This window comes from Bison bison, unplaced genomic scaffold, assembly GCF_000754665.1.
Source record: "Bison bison bison isolate TAMUID 2011002044 unplaced genomic scaffold, Bison_UMD1.0 scf7180017864133, whole genome shotgun sequence".
NCBI lineage: Eukaryota > Metazoa > Chordata > Mammalia > Artiodactyla > Bovidae > Bison > Bison bison.
Genome location: NW_011494705.1, coordinates 1,547,042 through 1,569,670, shown reverse-complemented (window position 1 = coordinate 1,569,670; position 22,629 = coordinate 1,547,042). Strand labels below are relative to the sequence as shown.

General features: G+C 40.7%; 1 protein-coding gene across 4 annotated transcripts in view; it reads left to right on the top strand.

The window, feature by feature from the left end:
- Positions 1-22,629, top strand: part of PLEKHG7 (pleckstrin homology domain containing, family G (with RhoGef domain) member 7) — a 92,288-nt gene that overhangs the window by 40,834 nt on the left and 28,825 nt on the right. For all 4 annotated transcript variants that reach the window (XM_010839703.1, XM_010839704.1, XM_010839705.1 and 1 more), the window contains 5 exons: positions 3,791-3,889; positions 4,766-4,909; positions 8,544-8,639; positions 9,474-9,575; positions 13,174-13,287. In XM_010839703.1, coding sequence (XP_010838005.1) covers positions 3,791-3,889; positions 4,766-4,909; positions 8,544-8,639; positions 9,474-9,575; positions 13,174-13,287 — 555 coding nt within the window. The remainder of the gene's footprint in view (positions 1-3,790; positions 3,890-4,765; positions 4,910-8,543; positions 8,640-9,473; positions 9,576-13,173; positions 13,288-22,629) is intronic.

Here is a 22,629-nt window from a genome sequence, read left to right as displayed (position 1 = left end):
TCCTGTCCTTCACTGTCTCCCAAAGTTTGCTCAAACTCATGTTCATTGAGTCGGTAATGCCATCTAACCATCTCAACCTCTGTCACCCCCTTCTCTTCTTTCCCTCAATCTTTCCCAGCATCAGGGTCTTTTCCAGTGAGACGGCTTTTCATATCAAGTAGCCAAAGTATTGGAGCTTCAGCATCAGTCCTTCCAATGAATATTCAGGGTTGATTTTCTGTAGGATTGACTGGTTGGATCTCCTTGCTGTCCAAGGGACTCTCAAGGGTCTTCTCCAACACCACAGTTCGAAAGCATCAGTTCTTGGGTGCTCAGCCTTCTTTATGGTCCAGCTCTCACATCCATATATGAGTACTAGAAAAACCATACCTTTGACCGTATGGACTGGTGTCGGCCAAGTGATGTCTCTGCTTCTGAATATGCTGTCTAGATTTGTCATAGCTTTTCTTCCAAGGAGCAACCATATTTTAATTTCATGGTTTCAGTCACCATCTGCAGTAATTTTGGAGCCCAAGCCCTGTGTGTCACTGTTTCCATTGTTTCCTCATCTATTTGCCATGAAGTGATGGGACTGGATGCCATTATTTTAGTTTTTTTGAATGTTGAATTTCAAGCCAGTTTTTCACTCTCCTCTTTCACCCTCATCAAGAGGTTCTTGAGTTCCTCTTCAGTTTCTGCCATTAGAGTGGTATCATCTGCATATCTGAGGTTGTTGATATTTCTCCCAGCAGTCTTCATTCCAGCTTGAGCTTCATCCAGCCTGGCATTTTGTATGATGTACTCTGCTTATAAGCTAAATAACCATGTCCAGTTCTAACTGTTGCTTCCTGTCCTGCATACAAGTTTCTCAGGAGGCAGATTAGATGGTCTGCTATTTCCATCTCTAAGACTTTTCCATGGTTTGTTGTAATCTACACAAGCAAAGGCTGTAGCATAGTCAATGAAGCAGAAGTAGATTTTTTTTTGGAATTCCTTTGCTTTTTCTACCATCCAACAAATGTTGGTAAATTGATCTCTGATTCTTATGCCTTTTCTAAATCCAGGTTGTACTTCTGGAAGGTCTTGGTTCACATATTGTTGAAGTCTAGCCTGAAGGATTTTGAGCATTACCTTACTAACACGTGAAATGAGTGCAATTGTATGGTAGTTTGAACATTCTTTGGCATTGCCCTTCTTTGGGATTGGAATGAAGAGTGACCTTTTCCAGTCCTTTAGCCATTGCTGAGTTTCCCAAATTTGTGGCAGACTGAGCACAGCACTTTAACAGCATCATCTTTTAGGATTTGAAATAGCCCAGTTGAAATTCCATCACTTCCACTGTCTTTGTAGTAATGCTTCCTAAGGCCCATTTGACTTCACACTCAAGGATATCTGGCTGTAGGGAAGTGATTACACCATCATGGTTATCTGGGTCATTAAGACCTTTTTTGTACGGTTCTTCTGTATGTATCTCCCTCAGGGGTTGGGCAACTCACAGCTGTTGCTCATCCCACCTGTATCATTTTTGAAGGTGAGTTCCTGCAATCCGCCAGCGCAAGGAGTCAGAGGCTCCCGGCTGCAACAATCTCTTGCCTCTCTGAGAGGCCCAGTCTTTCACCTGGACTGCCTCAGCTGTGTCATACTAGCCTTCTCAGAATATCTTCAGAGCAGTCAACACTGGTGCTCTTCCTGGAAGCCTGAGCACCCAGCCCCCACTCACAGCAGTGGGCATGAGTGTAAGCCACGTCTCAGCTGGGAAATGCTGTTTGGCAACGAACTCTGTGGTGAATTCTGTTTTGCCTTCTGACCACCTGTTGCTTTGTTCCTCTCTGAGGTTCCAAAGCTCCCCCTTGTCCTCACCCATGAGGGGGTTTCTGAACATGTTGGAACTTTTCCTCCTTCACTCTCCCTCCCCAGGGTGCTGGTCCCTGTCCCAAAATCCTTTTTTTTTTTTTTTAAATCTTTATCTTTTGCCCTACCTCGTTCTGAGAAAATTGGCTTGCCTTTTTGGAAGTCAAGGATCTCCTACCAGCATTCAGAATGTATTCTATATGAGTTGATCCACATGCAGATGTATTTTTGATGTATTTGTGGGGAGGAAGTTGATCTCCCTGTCTTATTCCTCCACCATCTTGAAAGTCCCCCCACCTCTTAGTTATTAAATTCAAGCCCTGAGAATTAACCTTGACTTATTTTCTTTACCTTCTATGTTCTCTCAAATACCTTTAATATCTTCTCGTTGCCTCTCCACCAGAAGCCAGTGCCACCATAGTGGAAGGAGTACAGCTTCCAGCAATGGGTCTGTAACTCTAAAGAGTTAATGTTTCCTTTGAGAGGACTGTCCCTTCCTTTCTCACTATCATATCCACCAAGCACTTTGGTCAGGAGGTTGGTCAGATCCTTAGAAAGCCACAGTGAGTGTTCTTCAAGGTAGAGGGCTGGTGCCCACGTTCCCCATGTCCAATGCATCTTCCATTGCCTCAGCTTCCTTATTTTCCAGCTGACTGCTGATTTTTAATTTCCACAACATGCAGTCACTATGGTTTCAGACATCAACAAAAGGCACATGTCCCAATTGCTGTAGGAGGTCCCCAACCAGCTCCAAGATTTCTCTGCTACTATGAAGTTAATAAGTCTCTAATAAGTTTCTTCTTTTGGTGCCATAACCCTAGCAGAGAATTCAGCCATGGCCCTTTAGCACTTTCTGAAATTATTACAGGGTTGTCTTTCCGACACACAGGGAGCTACATCCCCACAATAGCAGATAAGCCTTCCTTCTCTGGCTCCTTTACCTAAAGTTGAATGATGTCCACCAAACTGCTTAGATCCATGCCAGCATCATGCACCCTGAAGCAATACAGCAAGTTAAAATGTTGTTTGTGATAAACATTTATCTGAAAGGCAGCCAAGTTGACTTTGGAGAGCCTCACATTGTTATTTGATAGCTTCTTCCTGGTTTAGTTGCTAAAATGAACTCTTAAAATGAGTAATTCATGATGTTGCAAGAGAATAGTGAATGAGTCAGAAAAATTAAAAAGTCACAACAGAGTAAGTTTCAAAAGGATATATGAATGTGATACCATTAAAAATTAATTGTAAATACAATAAGAAAAATGTTTTCAATAATTACCTGGGGGTGGGGGGAGTCAGTGGAGATTACAGGTAACTTTGCTTTTCTTTGTGGTTTTGTTTCTCAGTTTTCTACAGCAACCATATATTACCTTTGAACCTGATTCTTTTAACTAATATTATTTAAAATAAAAATTATAACAAAAATAAGTAGGTGTTCCAATCTAAGGAAACTAGAGTTTCTAGCATATCGTGGTATTCTCCAGCTGAGAATTACTGTATTGGGAAGTTGCTTTAATACTCTGGACTTTATTTAGTCATCTGCTAAATGAGGGGTTGAACTAAGATCTCCAAGGCCCCTTCTGATGGTAAAGTCCATCAGAAAAGTTAGACTGTGAAGGACTAACTTTTGCAGGGTGCACACTAGACAGAAATCCATCTAATTGCTATATGGCTGTTCTGCTTTTGTGGCTCTGGTTTTTTTTTTTTTTTTTTTAATTAGTAAAATGAGAGGTTTGGATCAGCCATGTTCACCAGCCTTTCTCCTTCATGTCTGACATTCTGAACTCCTGTGGATCAGACTCTGGCTCAGAAATGGCTTTTCACCTGTTAGTGGTTCATAGACAAAATGCGCAGCCTGATCTCCTACATGTGGGACCGTGAAACAAAGATGCTGAAGCTACCAGAGGCATATCACTAAAAGAATTCAAGTTTGAAAATCCTGTTCTTTACAATCTCTTAGCAGGGCAAAGACAAGAACAAGCATATATCTGATCTGGAAGACTGCCTGTCCTCTTTGAAGATTACAGACTTCAGGGACTATGAGTTCCACACCCTGAAGGTATCTCCTGATTTGCTTTCTGTGTGGCTTCTTTTTTTGTTTTCGTCAGTATTATAAGATGTCAGATTATTGCATTGTTCATAAGAATAGCAAAGTGCCTGAGAGAAGCCCAGACCGGGGTTGAAGGAGGTCTGCTCTCTGTAAAGCACATTGAAACCTCGGGAAAGTCATTTTATCTTAAATAAAGTAATGGACATGAGAGTACTTTGTAGACCAAGAAGTCCTATACAGATGTTACAACTCTTCTCACTAGGCCTTCATTTCCTCATTTGACAAATAAGCTGGTTTTTATAAGACAATTCCTGATGGTCTCTTTAAACTCTCATTTCATGATTCTTCAGTAGTTAATTTCAGCAAGTGTTACTAGTGGAACCTGGATCAGATTTCCCAGTTCTGGGTTTGGGATTCTTTTTAAACTGTAAATAACATGTCCATCCCATGCATGGGAGGAATTGATATCCCAAAGTCGTGCAGAGAGAACTGTGGTTTGGGTAGAGGGATGGGCTTCCTGGTGACGCAGACAGTAAATCTGCCTGCAATGCAGGAGACCCGGGTTCAATCCCTGGGTCAGGAAGATCAATCCCTGAGTTGAAAAGATTCCCTGAAGAAGGGAATGTGTGCTTACTCCAGTTGGAGAATTCCATGGTCATAGGAACCTGGTAGATTGCAGTCCATGGGATCCCAAAAGGTCAGACAGGACTGAGCAACTAACACTTCACTTTTTCACTTTCATCCAGAGGGGTGCCTGGGGCTTGCAATGGGAAATCATGATTTGGGAGATTGCTTGTTTCTGTTGCACTACACGTCCAAGAAAGGACAACAGGTCAACCCATCAAGGTGGAAACGTTTTGTTCTCTCTTTTTCTCCCACATACAGGATAAGACCTGGAATGAAGTCATGGAAATGCATCAGAAACTTCCTACTAATCAATTAGACTTGAGAAAGCAACAAGAGGCTGTGTGGGAACTCTTCACGAGTGAAGGCACTTATTTTTTGGACCATTTATTAGTTCTTAAGATGGTAATGCTGGCTTTAATTTTTGTTAGATGGAAAACATTGGTTCTTTGGGGACTTGTTTCTTTTTTCCATGCTGAAGGATCCCCTCTTTCAGGGGATCCTAAGGAAATTTTATTTATCTTTGATTATCTGCAACTTGGTTTCTCTTCATTCTTTTCTTAAACATAGACTCTGAGGATTGGGTGAGACCTTCTCAGTAAACTGGTCCAGCTGTCCGTGTGATGTCTGACTCTCTTCTGCCTGATGCGCACCCTGTGTTTGCACACTATTCTGGGTCAGGGAGCTCACAGCCACCCTCAAGGCAGCCATTCCCTCTCTGGTCAGCTTGCTCTTTGGGCTCTTTTACTCCCTTATGTTCAGTGCCAGACGCTTTGTCTGCCATGGAGCCACAGTCAGAGATTTCCAGGACAACCATCCGTGTGTAGCACAAGGGGCTTGGATTATACAGTGTGTTCATGATGTCTATCATGAAAACAGTGCCCCTGAAGTTGTACAGTGCACTGGTCCTGGTCTGGGGAGGCTCTGAGCAGAGAACTTGTAGAAGAAGCACAGGACAAGGGATAGAAAGGGAGGAAATGCCTTCTAAGACCACAGGGGAGGATGGACCACATTGCTCCCAAGGTTGCCTCTGCCCATAAGCACTTTCAAATCCTGGCATCTCTCATACCCAGGGAAAGGCACTGTGTTGGGAGACATGAGTTCAAGTCCTGGTCTGCCTCTGACTTGCCTTGTGAACTTAAGAAAGTCTAGTCTTCCATTTCATAAAACAGAAGATTCTTTCTGTCAAGGTCCAGATAGTAAATATTTTGGGCTTTGCCAACCATGTGGTCTTTATTGCAACTACTCAGCTCTTGTGTTGCAGTACAAAAGAAGCTATAAATAATTTGTAAAGAAATGTATGTGGCTGTGTTAAAATAATATCTTATTTACAAAAATGGGCAGCAGACCTGATTTATCCCACAGCATGTCTTTTGTTATTCCTGCTCTAAGCTACAAGAGGGATAACAATACCATAAGATATGATCATTCTGATGACCAGAAATCTCTCAAGTGCTATACAAATGTCAGTTATTTACTGTAATGTTTATTGTGTCAGTCGTTGCCAAGTACTTTACCAGCAAAATGTAAATAGGAAAGACACTTAGAAAGTTGAAACTTGGAGATTGTTTCAGTTAGGATATAGAAAACTAGTTAAGTAAGACTGTATATTATTGACCCATGTAACCATAAAGCCCAGAGGTGAGAGAGAATACAAGGTTGGTTTGATCAAGGGGCTCAAAATCAAGGACAGAATTTCTTTTCGTCTCTCATCCCTGCCTTCCATGGTCTGAGCTTCATCCTATGGCCAGCTTCTGTTATAGTCACAGAGTGGCTGTTGTCCTGGAGGCTCTGGAGAGAGTAAGAAATAGAAAGGGGAGGGAGGGAAAGAAAGAGACAGAAATCTATTTTCTTAACATTCATAGCCAGAGTCTTGATTTTCGTTCAGTTTGCACTGGTCTGAGTCACATGCACACTGTTGAACCAGCTACCGTGTTAAGGAAGGAGGGTGCTCATTGTCTTAAGGGATCACATTCAAGGAATGAGGAAGGGCAGACACTGAGGTGACAACTGGGATAATGTTAGGGGGAGCACTGGGGCTGAGTGGGAACCAGTAGATGTTCACTGCAGAGCACTCACCTCATGAGCTCCACTGCCTTCCTTTGCCCTAATAAACAAAACGGAACTTCTGTCCCACTGTCAACTACATAAGCTTTTTAAATTAGCATTTTCTGTTGAAAAGAAGCTCAATTAGTGTTTATTTTCAACCCCCCTCCCTGGTGTTTAGAGTATATGAGTACCTCCCTTTACACAATCAATATAAATTTCCCAAAGTTGCTTGTAAATTGGAATTTTGTAACTCAAATTCACTGAAAGACTCAATATTTTTCTTAAATGGCAAAAAATTCTATAAAGCAAAGAATTTTTTTTTAATTTATTTTAATTGGAGGCTAATTACTTTACAATATTGTGGTGGTTTTTGCCATACATTAACATGAATCAGCCATGGGTGTACATGTGTTCCGCCCTGACCCTCCCTCCCCATCCATCCCTCAGGGTCATCCCAGTGCAGCAGCCCTGAGCACGCTGTCTCATGCATCAAACCTGGACTGGCGATCTGTTTCACATATGATAAAATACATGTTTCAATGCTATTCTCTCAAATCATCCCACCCTCGCCTTCTCCCACAGAGTCCAAAAGTCTGTTCTTTACATCTGTGTCTCTGTTGCTGTCTCGCATATAGGGTCATCCTTACCATCTTTCTAAATTCCATATATATGCGTTAATATACTGTATTGGTGTTTTTCTTTCTGACTTATTTCGCTAGGTATAATAGGCTCCAGTTTCATCCACCTCATTAGAACTGATTCAAAGGCATTCTTTTTAATAGCTGAGTAATACTCCATTGTGTATATGTATCACAGCTTTCTTATCCATTCATCTGCCGATGGACATCTAGGTTGCTTCCGTGTCTTGGCTATTGTAAACAGTTAAAGCAAAGAATCTTATAGCACAAAGATGAGTTCTTCTAAATGTCTCCAATTTATCTGAAGTCATGGTTTCTGTTTCTTACCGCTATGTGTTTTAAATGCTTAGATATAGACAGACTTCCAGACAACGGGTGCTGCCTAGATTGTGGGAAGCTCTAAATCAGTGGTTCTCAAAGTGTAGTCCCTGAACCAAAAGCATCAGAATCACTTGGGAACTTGTTAGAAATCCATATTCTCATATCTCATCAGAGACCTACTGAATCAGAAAGGCTTGGGGTAGGGCCTGCTAATCTCTGGTTTAACAAGGCCTCTAAATGATTCTGATGCAAGTTCAAGAACCGTTTACTGCGTTGATTAAGTAATATAGAAATAGGAATTGGAAAACATTGGTGATCTAAAGCCCAATCTTTTCATACCTGTAATTCCTAACTTATTTGGTCCCTCCGAATGCTTCATCTTATTGATACAGAGTGTTCCTATTTCAATACATTGATCTCTCTTTAGTTTATTGAATGAGGGACAGGTTATCTGTGAGGATTGTAGTTTTCTTCTTGACTTGCTGTAGTTTTCCTATTGTAGGAAAACATCAAGTAACAGTAACATAAAGCCTCTCTCAATGTTTCATCAATATTTAATGGCTTTATAAAAATCTAAACATCTTACAAGTTATCAGATATTCACTCATTAGTTCTCTTTTCAATTTCCTGAAAGTAAAGGACATTTAAGTCTTTTGTAGAGAAAGGAATAAATAAAAACTGAGAATGAATGTTGTTTTAGTCTCAAGTAAGTACTGCTGGCAAAAAGAGAACCTTGGAGATTTCTCTGGCACTGGGAAGAGAGAAAGCCTGCTTGAACAAATTATGTTCTACAGGAATATTGGTGGGGCTCTCACAGCAACGACTACTTCATACAGAAGAGCACATTTCCCATATGTTCTATGGAGCTTAAATGTCATCATTTGTGTTTAGCACAATTCCTAACCATTGAAAATACTGATCTCTAAGTTGTTTTGTAAAATTATACTCAGGAGGTTTATGTTTAATGTTCTTGCAAAGGGCAAATATCAAAATTGAAAAGCAAAAAGTGATGTGTGTTTTATTTCTTTAAGATCTTCATGAATACATTAAAATATCTACAGACTCATGAATATCTCCTGGATGTGGATTTATGGAGACTTTTTGCAAACCTGGAGGAGCTAAGTCAGGTGAGCCAAAGTAGAAAGATTCCAGTAGCCATGTTTTAAAAATCACCAGAGGACTGTGAACATTCATGCTTGTCTCTTTTTGTGGTTTGTATCCCATGTTGGTGTATGGAATATTGTTTCTTCCATATTCCTTCTCCATATAGTCTTACGGTCGGAGTTCAGGTTAATAAGAAGGAAATCTTTCCAATAGATTGCAGCCATCAGTTAGCCTTCAGTAACATTTCAATTCTTCTGTGGTTATTTAAGAAAATAATCATAATGCTCAGTTCATCACGTGTACTAAAATTGGAATGAGACAAAGATTAGCGTGGATTTTGTGCAAGAATGGCACACAAATTCAGGAAATGTTCCATGTTTTTTCTAGAGTACAAGTTCTGGAACCCCTTCTAGAAGTACATACCTTCTAGTGTATACTCAGGAACACGTCTTGTTTACTGCTTTATCCAGAAGACCTCAGTGCCTCATGCATAGAAGGACTGAATAAGTAATGTTGGGTACATGAGTTTCCTCAATAAATAATGTTGAATACAAAGAAAGAGAAAAACATGTTCCTAAGTGCTCCATCATCATAAATGATTAGTCTCAAATGAATGTTCTTTATCACATATATTATAAATAAAAGTTATCTTTCCTCTAAAAAGGAGGAGAAGAGAGATACTACAGGAATTCATTTATAAGAAAATATATTAGAGAGTAGAGGAAAATAAATCTTTAAATTTTGCCAGGGAGATAAATTAGAAGTAGGAGGCATCTGTAGGAACAAAATTTGAAGTTCACCGGATATTTATTTCTTACCCACCCCTTACCTCTGTTTTCCTTTCTCCCTGGCCCTAGACAAGCTTTGGGTTTGTGAACAGTCTTTTCCGTATCTTCAAGGACTACGTTGACATTTGTGAGACTTCACCATCGTTGGATTTTATTTCTGTGCTCACAAAGGTAAAATCCTCTTTGGGATATCTCAGCTTCTGTGTAATAAATTCACCCACCTCTCAGGATGGTTGTTTATATTTTCTCGACCATCATCATCATTGTTATTTCTGGGAAAGTTCTGCCAACACCCTCCCACAAGGGAAACATCCCTTTCTCCACCAATCAACATTTTCAAAAATAAGTCTCAGATTCTGTTTTTCCATTGTTATCTCTCCTGTGTGAGCTTTATTAATACAAAATCTGCATGCATGGAAAAGCCATTTCCAAGTCTGTTTTTCAAATGACTTCAATTTAAAGCAATATTCACAGCAATAGTTTGTGCAGGCTAATTACATGGTTCAGTAGTTGTTCTAACTAAAGTGCCAGGCTTTCTGAAAGGAATAAAATAAACCTTCAAATCCATCAGCACCCTTAATAAGACTTCTGTGTATTCAAGGAGGAGGAAGGAGGAAGACTTGTACCCCTGGTCTGATAAATGCTATTTTTTTCCTTGAGTAGATAATTTGAACTTTCTCCCCTACTTTGAGCTTTTTAATCCTGTTTCTATCTATGGCACCCCACTCCAGTACTCTTGCCTGGAAAATCCCATGGATGGAAGAGCCTGGTAGGCTGCAGTCCATGGGGTCGCTAAGAGTCAGACACGACTGAGCGACTTCAGTTTCACTTTTCACTTTCATGCATTGGAGGAGGAAATGGCAGCCCACTCCAGTGTTCTTGCCTGGAGAATCCCAGGGACGGCGGAGCCTGGTGGGCTGCCATCTATGGGGCTGCACAGAGTCGGACACGACTGAAGTGACTTAGCAGCAGTAGCAGCAGCAGGTTGTTATAATCCATTTAATCCATTTTTTAAAATATAGATTAAGATGTATTGACTTGTAAAAATTATACTCAGGTTTATGTTTAATGTTCTTGCAAAGGGCAAGTATCAAAATTGAAAAGCAAAAAGTAATGTGCATTATGAAGCACTTACATGTGGGGCTGATAACCTGTACATGATAATGTGCAGAATTAGACACACCCCTTACTTTGGGGGAGTTTTCATTCTAGTGGGAAAGAAATTAATCGACTAATGACACCAATGTTTATATAGTAAAATTGAGATTAGTGCTGGGGAAAAAAGATACATAGAAATTATGCAAGGAAACTTCTAGTTTGGGGCAGATGGTGAGGTTGTTAAGCTAGGAAATTCTTACTGAGGCAATGATGCTTGAGGTGAGATATGAACAAGGACTATTTAGGAAGGCAAAACAAGCAGAAAACTAGGCATAAACTGGGGCGATCCTTCAATGAACTTTGAAAGCAGATTAGAATAAAAAAAGCTTTGAAAAACAGGAGAACGAATGTAAAGTGTTGGAAATCAGCTAAAATCTCAGGATCTCCCAATTCCTTTAGAGTCAGAGATTATTTTTTTTAGGACCACTGCATGCTACACATTTTTTATTTTTGTTAAAGGGCAGAGCCCTTAGTAAGTCAGATAATGAGCATGATTGTTTGGATGTGTGTTGGTTCAGGGTCTGAAGTCCCCTTGGTTTTCTTGATAATTTCTGTACTCTGTCAAGGGCTAGGACAACTGGCAGGCTCTCTCCACTTGGCTCCTTGGATTAACCTGGTCCATCTCCTTGGACTAACCTGGCCATCATCCTCTAATGGTGATGGGAAGAAGCACAAAAGAGCATCAACACCCATTATAGATCCAAGTACATCATTCCTCTGCTGGTCTGGGAGAATCTCCAAGGGTGAGGGGTAGCTGCGGCTCTCTCTTGGGACATAAATGCTGTGGCAGACATATCTGGGAGTATTCATCTGAAGGCTGACGTTAGCAACAAGACCTGGCCCCCTAAAAATAGTTTTTAATTCAGTTTTTAGTGAATAGCCTGAAGAAATAACAACTTTTCATCAAAACACGTAAGTAGTCTGTCTTAGTCTGCCCAGGCTGTGTAACAAAGTGCCACAAACTGGGCAGGTTGTAAACCACAGAAATCGACGTCTCACCGTTTTAGAGGGTGGACATCCAATAGCAGGGTGGCAGCCGGGTCACGTGAGGGCCGTCTTCTGGTCACAGACTTCTCATTGTATTCTTCACATAGCAGAGAGGACCGGAGAGCTCGCCAGGGTCTCTCTTGTAAGGGCATTCATTTCATTCCTGGAGGCTTCTCCTTTGGGACCTCATCGTCTCCGGAAGGGTTCACCTCCTCCAATACCATCACCTTGGGGTTAGGACTCAACACACGAGTTGGAGGGGGACACAGCTGTTCCGACCATAGCATACGTGTCCTCACAGCCTAGTGAAGCATGGACTCTTCACTGAAAGTCTGTAATGATAGCCATATATGAATGCGCCCTGATATGTTACAGATGTGCAAAGGTGGGCTGCAAAAGTTTTTCCTAAATTTAAAAAGGCCTGCGTCAGGTTAACTCAGTTGTGCCACGGAAAGAAACTCCAGCTCTTAGTGGCTTGGTTCACATCTCCATCACACCATGTTCTGCTTTGTCACTGTTTTCACTCTGGGACCCCTGCTGAAGGAGCAGCCACTGCCTGGAATGTCACCCCCGCCCCTCCAGGGCAAAGACAGAAAAGACTGAGGCAGAACGCTCACTGACTCTTCAAGTTTCTGGCATATCTGTTCACGTTCATCAGCCTCAGAAAGTCCCATGGCCAGGCCTACCCTCAGTGGTAATTTAGATAATGTGAATGTGTGTGCTTGCACACTGGCCACCTGCCTTATTCTAATATAAATTTGATACGACTTAAGAATGTGCAGTCATTATAGCAAGTTTAAGACATTGCATAAGAATAGTGAAGAAAGGGAAAGGCAAGTGTCAGATTAGGTAAAACAAGTACGTAAAATGCTTGCTATGAAACAGTACACTTAATGAGGTGCCCCAGATTTGTTTTTTAGAAGCTGGCAGGAGAATCCAGTTTGTGGATATTTTTGCAGAAGATCTGATGAAAAGTTAGATGTTGTTACTTTAATCACATACTGTGAACACAGGCTTAGGCACTGTCTGTTACCAGGTACCACGCAGCCTGTGTAGGCCTCAACAAAGCATAAGTGCAGGTAAAGGGTGAATTAAATCAACATGTCCCAAATAGAATTTTTTTTAAAAATATAGGCAAAAAAAGACAGTTTATTGAGGAGTTGTTGTTCAGCCACTAAGTTGTGTCCAACTCTTTGCGACCCCACGAACTGTAGCACACCAGGCTTCCCTGTCCTTCACTATCTTCTGAGTTTGCTCTAACTCATGTCCATTGAATCGGTGATGCCTTCCAACCGTCTCATCCTCTGTCACCCCCTTTCCTCCTGCCCTCAATCTTTCCCAGCATCAGGGTCTTTTCCAGTGAGTTGGCTCTGTGCATCAGGTGGCCAGAGTATTGGAGCTTCAGCTCCAGCATCAAGCTTTCCAGTTGAGGAGTTAATGGTTTATTTTCGGGATACCATTGCTTAGTAGTGTTTATTTCGACGATCACCTGCTTCTCTCCGTGCACACATGGTTGATAATGGTGTGTCCCCAACTTTCCCCACTTTGGTGACTGATAAAAGTGGAGAGCAGGTCTCTCTGCTTTTGCATGCTTTCACTCTCTTGTGCCCTTCTCCCCTTGCAGTATTTCCGAGGGAGCCTGTGTCAGAGCCACCAGACCTACTGCCTGAACTACTCGGCCGCTGTCTTTTATCTTGAGAGCCTGAAGCAGAGACATGACTTTGGAATTTATTTAAAAGTAAAGTACCTTTTTCTTTTATATTTTTCCTGAGACTCTTTGGATATAACAGATACTAGGAACTATTTATTAGACCCAAATTAAATGGAACGGGAGGAAAATAAATGATCAGGCATACATTTTAACTACAAACCTACTTTCCTTAGGAACACGTAATCCACTTCAGCATTAGGATTTTATTTTTTTTTTTTTTGTTTGTTTTAAAAATGAATTTATTAAAATGATCATAATTATAAAAATAATATTAAAATGCACCGAAATTTGCAAAATATTACAAACTTTACATCTTATGCCACAGTGTATGAAAAGCATCATGAATATTTCAGTTTTACTTAAGCTGTTCATACATTTTAACTTTTCAAACATCTTAAAATATAATATGGACACAAGAAAACGGTACAAGAAGTGTTTCAACAAAGAGCACGTCCTGCTCCCCTATTGTGAATTAATGTTTTCTGAAATTCAAGATGCACATGCAATTATAAGGGAAGACTTTCAGTGATAAACAGTTTGCAAGATGGTTTTGTTTAGTTTTCAAACAAAAACGAAAGCTTTCCCATCCTATTAACATAACTAAAATATCAGGGATATTTAGAGAAAAATCTCCTGAGTATTTTGGTCTAACAGCATTAGGATTTTAAATAGTGCTTATCTGGAAACATTGTATCACCTAATGTCCCTCCTGACATTTTAACTGGGGATTTAAAATGTTTTATTTGTCCACTGGTTTTGTTTTTAGAAGAAATTAGTGAGAAAACTACAGTAAGGATTGAGGCTTTATTTGTGATACACGTCTGGCTCTTGTAGGATTTGGTCCCAGCAAGGTCCTACTGCACAAAGCTTGGTGTACCACTACCATTGTATTCTACGTGAGCGGCCCCTCCTAGAGAACATCATAGCACCCAGCGTAAATGCTGCCCCTGAAGTTGTCCAGCATGGCAGCTGTGGGTCCCAAGCGTTATTCAGTACAGTCGCTCAGTCGTGTCTGACTCTTTGCAACCCCATGGACTGCAGCACGCCGGGCTTCCCTGTCCATCACCAACTCCCAGAGCCTACTCAAACTCATGTCTAACACGTCAGTGGTGCCATCCAACCATCTCATCCTCTGTCGTCCCCTTCTCCCGCCTTCAATCTCTCCCAGCATCAGGGTCTTTTCCAGTGAATCAGTTCTTTGCATCAGGTGGCCAAAGTACTGGAGTTTCAGCTGTAGCATCAGTCCTTCCAATGAATATTCTGGACTGATTTCCTTTCAGATGGACTGGTTGGATCTCCTTGCAGTCCAAGGGACTCTCAAGAGTCTTCTCCAACACCACAGTCAAAAGCATCAATTCTTCAGCAGTCACCTTGCTTTATAGTCCAACTCTCACATCCATACATGACCACTGGTAAAACCATAGCCTTGACTAGACGGACCTTTGTTAACAAAGTAATGTCTTTGCTTTTTAATATGCTATCTAGGTTGGTCATAACTTTTTTTCCAAAGAGCAAGCGTCTTTTAATTTCCTGGCTGCAGTCATCATCTGCAGTGATCTTGGAGCCCCCCAAAATAAAGTCTGTCACTGTTTCCACTGTTTCCCCATCCATTTGCCATGAAGTGATAGGACCAGATGCCATGATCTTCGTTTTCTGAATGTTGAGCTTTAAGCCAACTTTTTTCACTGTCAACTTTCATTTATATCAAAAGGCTCTTTAGTTCTTCTTCACTTTCTGCCATTAGGGTGGTGTCATCTGCATATCTGAGGTTATTGATATTTCTCCTGGCAATCTTCATTCCAGCTTGTGCTTCATCCAGCTTGGCATTTCATATGATGTGCTCAGCATATAAGTTAAATAAGCAGGGTGACAATATACAGCCTTGACGTACTCCTTTTCCTATTTGGAACCAGTCTGTTGTTCCATGTCCAGTTCTAACTGTTGCTTCCTGACCTGCATATAGGTTTCTCAAGAGGCAGGTCAGGTGGTCTGGTATTCCCATCTCTTTCAGAATTGTCAACAGTTTATTGTGATCCACACAGTGAAAGGCTTTGGCATAGTCAATGAAGCAGAAGATGGTTTTCTGGAACTCTCTCGCTTTTTCGATGATCCAACGGATGTTGACAACTTGATCTCTGGTCCCTCTGCCTTTTCTAAATCCAACTTGAACATCTGGAAGTTCATGGTTCACGTACTGTTGAAGCCTGGCTTGGAGAATTTTGAGCATTACTTTACTAGCGTGTGAGATGAGTGCAATTGTGTGGTAGTTTGAGCATTCTTTGGCGTTGCCTTTCTTGGGACTGGAATGAAAACTGACCTTTTCCAGTGCTGTGGCCACTGCTCAGTTTTCCAAATTTGTTGGCATATTGAGTGCAGCACTTTCACAGCATCATCTTTTAGGATTTGAAATAGCTCAACTGGAATTCCATCACCTCCTCTAGCTTTGTTTGTAGTGATGCTTCCTAAGGCCCACTTGACTTCACATTCCAGGATGTCTGGCTCTAGGTGAGTGATCACACGATTGTGATTATCTGGGTCGTGAAGATCTTTTTTGTACAGTTCTTCTGTGTATTCTTGCCACCTCTTCTTAATCTCTTCTGCTTCTGTTAGGTCCAAACTATTTCTGTCCTTTAAAGTGCCCATCTTTGCATGAGATGTTCCCTTGGTATCTCTAATTTTCTTGAAGAGATCTCTAGTTCCCATTCTGTTGTTTTCCTCTATTTCTTTGCATTGATCACTTAGGAAGGTTTTCTTATCTCTCCTATTCTTTAGAACTCTGCATTCAAATGGGTATATCTTTCCATTTCTCTTTTGCCTTTAGCTTCTCTTCTTTTCTCAGCTATTTGTAAGGCCTCATCAGACAACCATTTTGCCTTTGGGGATGGTCTTGATCCCTGCCTCCTGTACAGTGTCACGAACCTTTGTCCATAGTTCTTCAGGCACTCTGTCTATCAGATCTAATCACTTGAATTTATTTGTCACTTCTACTGTATAATCGTAAGGGATTTGATTTAGGTCATACCTGAATGGTCTAGTGGTTTTCCCTACTTTCTTCAATTTAAGTCTGAATTTGGCAGTAAGGAGTTCGTGATCTGAGTCACAGTCAGCTCCTAGTTTTGTTTTTGCTGACTGTATAGAGCTTCTCCATCTTTGGCTGCAAAGAATATAATCAGATTTCGGTATTGACCATTGGTGATGTCCATGTGTAGAATCTTCTCTTGTGTTGTTGGAAGAGGATGTTTGCTATGACCAGTGTGTTCTCTTGGCAAAACTGTGTTAGCCTTTGAACTGCTTCATTTTGTACTCCAAGGCCAAATTTGCCTGTTACTCCAGGTGTTTCTTGACCCTACTTTTGCATTCCAGTCCCCTATAATGAAGAAGACATCTTTTTTGGGTGTTAGTTCTGGAAGGTCTTGTAGGTCTTCACAGAACTGTTCAATTTCAGCTTTTCAGCATTACTGGTCAGGGCATAGACTTGGATTACTGTGACACTGAATGGTTTGGCTTGGAAACGAACAGAAATCATTCTGTCATTTTTGAGATTGCATCCAAGTACTGCATTTTGGACTCTTTTGTTGTTGACTGTGATGGCTATTCCATTTCTTTTAAGGGATTCTTGCCCACAGTAGTAGATATAATGGTCATCTGAGTTAAATTCACCCATTTCAAAACAGGAGATTTGTGCTCGGGACCTTCAGTGTTTGCAAATAAGCAAAACTGGAAAAAATTTTCCTAGACTTCTCTACTTCCTTTGACCACCACTCACTCCCCTGCCCCCACTGGTTTTTTGGGGGTTTTATTTTGACATATCTTTAGTCTGAAATGTACCTTTCAGTATTATGCCACAGCTCTTTTTATGACCCAAGAAAATGGTCCGTGCCTTTCCAGAAACCCATGCAGCTACAAGAAGCACCTACCAGAGCATCACCTCAGAGCCGTAGGAGGAACAGCCACCACACAGAGCTCCCAGTAACTTTTAGCTGTGAATCAGAGCATCTTTGCCATGGCCAGAATGTGCCAGGAAACCTGGGCGTGGCATGAATGATGTTGGGAAGAGCCATGGCCCTATTTTAGTAGCTTTAGCCTTTTGGTGTTTTCTTTGGTACTCAAACCAAAACCTGAAAGCTTGTTAGATTTCATGAATAATCTTGTTGCAAAATTTGTCTCTGGAAGCTGTTGGATGAGACTCCTTGCCTGAGACTCCTTGGCAGAGTCTTCCAGACTCCTCCCCAGACTGGGGAGAATCCAGGTTCATTCCTCTCCCTCCCAAACTAGCACAAGGTTCAGACACCATTTTCAAATAACTGTGGAAAATCCCTTAACAATTGTGACACAGAAGTTTACATGTATGAGGTATATATAGCATCCAAAGATATTTAGGAAAAAAAATGGAGGATGCACTGATATAATGATAACATGTAATACTTTTATAAGCATCATGCTCTGCCAAGCACTTTCTCAAACTTTCTCTTTTAAATCTTACCACAGATCTATGAAGTTGATTACATTGTGTCCCCACATGTCCCTGAGACTCAGAAAGGTTATGTGACCTTTGTAAGATCAGATGACCAATAGGTGGCAATAAAAGAACCTGGATAAAGGTCTTCAGACAAAATACTCCAATGCACTTTACGCCCAGGGCTATTTACAACTCCTCAGGGCTACTTCCTGTTGCAAAGGAACCCTTAGCATCATGAAACAAAGGTTGAAGGGTCAGGGAGAGGCTTTGGGAGGGCTTGGAGGTAAATCTGCCTTCCACAGCCCCAGAGCACAGAACAAAACTTCATCACAGATAATTAATAATAATAATATATAATGATTATACATACAATAATAATGATACAAATACAATAATGATAATACTAAAAGTGACTAGTTCGCAAGCTTTGCCTATGGCCGGGCACTATGCTGCATGCTGATCATCTCTGATTTCTCTGTCTGCACAATAAACCCTGTAGGATTTGATGTTATCCTCATTTTTCAGGAGCTTAGAAGAATTTAGCAACTTGCTTAAAGTTTGTTCAGGGCAGGAAAGTGAAAGTGAAGTTGCTCAGTCGTGTCCGACTCTTTGCGACCCCGTGGACCGTAGCCTACCAGGCTCCTCAGTTCTCCTAGGCTTTGACATAAATGTTGTTGGAAAACTTAACATCTCTGTGGGCTTCCCTGGTGGCTCAGACAATAAAGAATCTGCCTGCAGTGCAGGAGACCCAGGTTCATTCCCTGGGTCAGGAAGATCCCTTGGGAATCCCAAGGGAATGGCCACTCACTCCAGTATTCTTGCCTGGAGAATTCCATGGAGAGAGGAGCCTGGTGGGCTACAGTCCATGGGGTCACAGAGTCAGACACAATTGAGCAGCTAACACACTTTCACTTAACATCTTTGTCATTTTATGGACTGCCTGGAATTGGGCTCTGGTTGCACTGGGGTGAATTTACTCTCTACACCATGTGGGGCTGGTTTTTGTAAATATCTGTACATTATCTTTATGGGCATTGACAAGAGTAGAATTTCCCTCACTTTTTCAGTCAGTCAAAGTGATGCAGAGAAGACACTGGGGGACTTCCATAGTGGTCTAGTGGTTAAGAATCTGCCTGCCAATGCCGGGGACATAGGTTTGATCCCTGAACTGGGAAGATCCCACATGCCACAGGGCAGCTAAGCCCTCATGCCAGAGGGCAACTAAGCCCAAGCTCCCTGGAGCCCATGCTCCACAAGAGAAGCCACCCCAATGAGAAGCCCATGCACAGCAACTAGAGACTAGCCCCTGCTTGCCGCAACTGGAGAAAGCCCACACAGTGTAACGAAGACACCCAAAAAAAGACACTCCAACACAGCTAAAAAAAAGTCAGAAAACAAGACCCTGGGAACTTGGTACCAGGTCTCTCTGCTAGTCTTTGCTCGATTAGCAGTTGCTGACGAATCTATCTACTGTGGACTGAATATTCAAGACATGTCAGGCATTGTTGTCAGCACTGTGTGGATTGTCTCCTTAAAACCTCTCATCACCCGGTTAAGGCAACTCTTGTTATCCACACTTCACAGATGAGGTTTAGAGGACGTAAGTAGATTTCCCAAGTTCCCAAGAATGATGGGTGTCCAAGACCGTGGTCGCATCCCACCAAGACAGGTTAATGAGGAGAACAAGGTTTTATTTGGGCCCCTCAATCCATTTCACTCTTCCCCTGAACACATTGGATTTGTACTGATTTATGTATAAATTATATCAATATAATTTTATAAATTATAAGATTTATGTGTAAATTTACTTTTTGCTTATTATATATAGTTAACTTACAATGTTGTATTTCTGCTGTGCAGCAAAGTGATTCAGTTTTACATATATATAATACTTTTTCATATTCTTTTCTATTATAATTTATTATGAGATATTGAATATAGTGTCCTATGCTGCACAGTAGGACCTTGTTGGTTATCAAAGCTTGTAAGTTTGATAAGGTCCCATTGGTTTATTTTTGTTTTTATTTCTGTTGCTTTGGGAGACTTGACCTAAGAAAACATTGTTACAGTTTATATCAAAGAATGTTTTTCCTATGTTCCCTTTTAGGATTTTTATGGTATCCTGTCTTATATTTACTTTTTTTTTTCCCTTATATTTAAGTCATTAAGCCATTTCAAGTTTATTTTTGTGTAGGGTGTAAGGGAGTGTGCTAACCTCATTGATTTACATGTAGCTGTCCAGCTTCCCCAACACCATTTGCTGAACAGACTATGTTTTCTCTATTGTATACTCTTGCCTCCTTTGTCAAAGAGTAATTGACCATAGGTGCATGGGTTTATTTCTGGGCTTTCTATCATGCTGCATTAATCTATGTATTTGTCTTTGTGCCAGTACCATACTGTTCTGATGACTGTAGCTTTGTAGTATAGTCTGCAGTCAGGGAGTCTGATTCTTCCAGTTCCATTTTTCTGTATCAAGATTGTTTTGGCCATTTGGGATCTTTTGTGTTTCCATACAAATTATAAAAGTTTTTGTTCTAGTTCTATAAAAAAACGCCACTGGTAGTTTGATAGAGATTGCACTGAATCTGTAGATTGCTTTGGGGTCATATAGTCATTTTGACAATATTGCTTCTTCCAATCCAAGAACACAGTGTATCTTTCCATCTGTTTATGTCATCTTTGATTTCTTATATCAGCATCTTATAGTTTTCAGAATACAGATCTTTTGGCTCTTTAGGTAGGTTTATTCCTAGGTATTTTATTCTTTTTGATGCAATGGTAAATGAGATTGTTTCTCTAATTTCTCTTTCTGGTCTTTTGTTGTTAGTTTATGAAAATACAACAGATTTCTGTGTATTAATTTTGTGTCCTGCAATTTTACCAAATTCATTGAGAAACTCTAGCATTTTTGTGGTAACATCTTTAGCATTTTCTATATATTGTATCCTGTCATCTGCAAACAGTGACATTTTTACTTCTTTTCCAATTTGAATCCCTTTTATTTCTGTTTCTTTTCTGATTACCTTGGCTAGGACTTCTAAAACTAAGGTTGAATAAAAGTGGCAAGAATGGACATCCTTGACTTGTTCCTGATCTTAGAGGAAATGCTTTCAGCTTTTCACTTTTGCAAATGTTAATATATGGCCTTTATTATGTTGAGGTAGGCTTCCTCTGTGCCCACTTTCTGGAGAGTTTTTGTTTTTTTTTTTTTAATAATAAATGGATGTTACATTTTATCCAATGCTTTTTCTGCATCTGTTGAGATGATCATGGGGTTTTTTTTGTCTTTGCTTTTGTTGATGTGGTGTATTGCTTATGTTGAACTGTCCTTGTGACTCTAGGTTGAATCCAGCTTGATTGTGTATATTATTATCCTTTTTACTTGCGGTTGTATTTGGTTTGCTGAATTTTGTTGAGAATTTTTATATTTGTATTCATCAAAGATAGTGACCTATAATTTTCTTTTTTCATATGGTCTTTTCCTGGTTTTGGTATCAGAGTGATGGTAGCTTCATAGAATGACTTTGGGAAATCCCCTACTCTTCAGTCTTAAAGAAGACTTTGAAAAGGATTGGTATAAGTTCATTGTATGTTTGGTAGGATTCCCCAGCAAACTCATTGGATCTTAGACTTTTCTTTGCAGGGGGTTGTGTTGTGTTTTTTTTTTTTTAGTTTCAGCAAACATGCATGGGCTCAATTGCCATGAGGCATGTGGAATCTTCTCAGACCAGGTTTCAAACTCATGTCCCTGCATTAGCAGGCAGATTCTTAACCACTGGACCATTAGGGAAGTCTGAGAGCTTTTTTATTATTGTTATTAGAGATTATATTTCACTTCTAGTGATCAATCTGTTTAAATTATTTATCTCTTCTTGATTCTGTTTTGGTGGGCTGTGTGTCCCTAAAAACTTATCCATTTCTTCTAGGTTGTCCAGCTTGTTGGTATATAATTCTTTGTAGTAGTCTCCCACAGATTTTTGTATTTCTGCAAAATCAGTTATTGTGCTTCCTCTTTCATTTCTTGTTTTATTTTGGTCCTTTCATTTCTTCTTGGTGAACCTGGCCAGAGTTTGTGAATTTTGTTTTGTCGCTGTTCTTTTACTCATTAAATCATGTCTGACTCTCTTGCCACCCTGTGGACGATAGCCTTCCAGGCTCCTCTGTCCATGGGATTTCCCAGGCAAGAATACTGGAGTGGGTTGCCATTTTCTTCTCTAGGGGAATCTTCCTGACCAGGGATCAGACCCATATCTTCTGCATTGCAGGCAGATTCTTTACCACTGAGCCTCCAGGGAAGCCCCAATTTTGTTTCCCCTTTCAAAAAACCAGCTCTTGGTTTCATTGGTTTTGTTTTGTTTTCTATTTTTTGATCTCTATTCTATTTCTTCCTCTCTGACTTCTTATTATTTCCTTCCTTATGCTGACTTTAGGCTTTATTTGTTCTTTTTCTATTTCTTTCCAGTGTTAGGTTAGATTGTAGATCAGCTCACTTTATATTATCCCATAAATCTCATGTATTTTCTTGTTTTCATTTGACTTTCTGTCTACATTTCTGATTGATTTCCATTACTATTCTGTCTTATTGATCAGTTATTTGCCCTACATTGTTTTTTAAATACATTTATTTATTTATGGCTGTGCTGAGTCTGTGTTGTTGCACAGGCTTTTGTCCAGTTGTGGTGAGTGGGGGCCGCCCTCCAGTTGTGGTGCGTGGACTTCTCATTGCCGTGGCTTCTCTTGTGGAGCACGGGCTCTAGGGCATGCGGGCTTCCGTGGTAGAGGTGTGTGGGCTCAGCAGTCGTGATGTGCAGGCTCTAGAGCGCTGGCTCATTACTTGTGGTACACAGGCTCGGTTGATCCACAGCATGTGAAATCACCCTGGATCAGGGATCAAACCCATGTCTCCT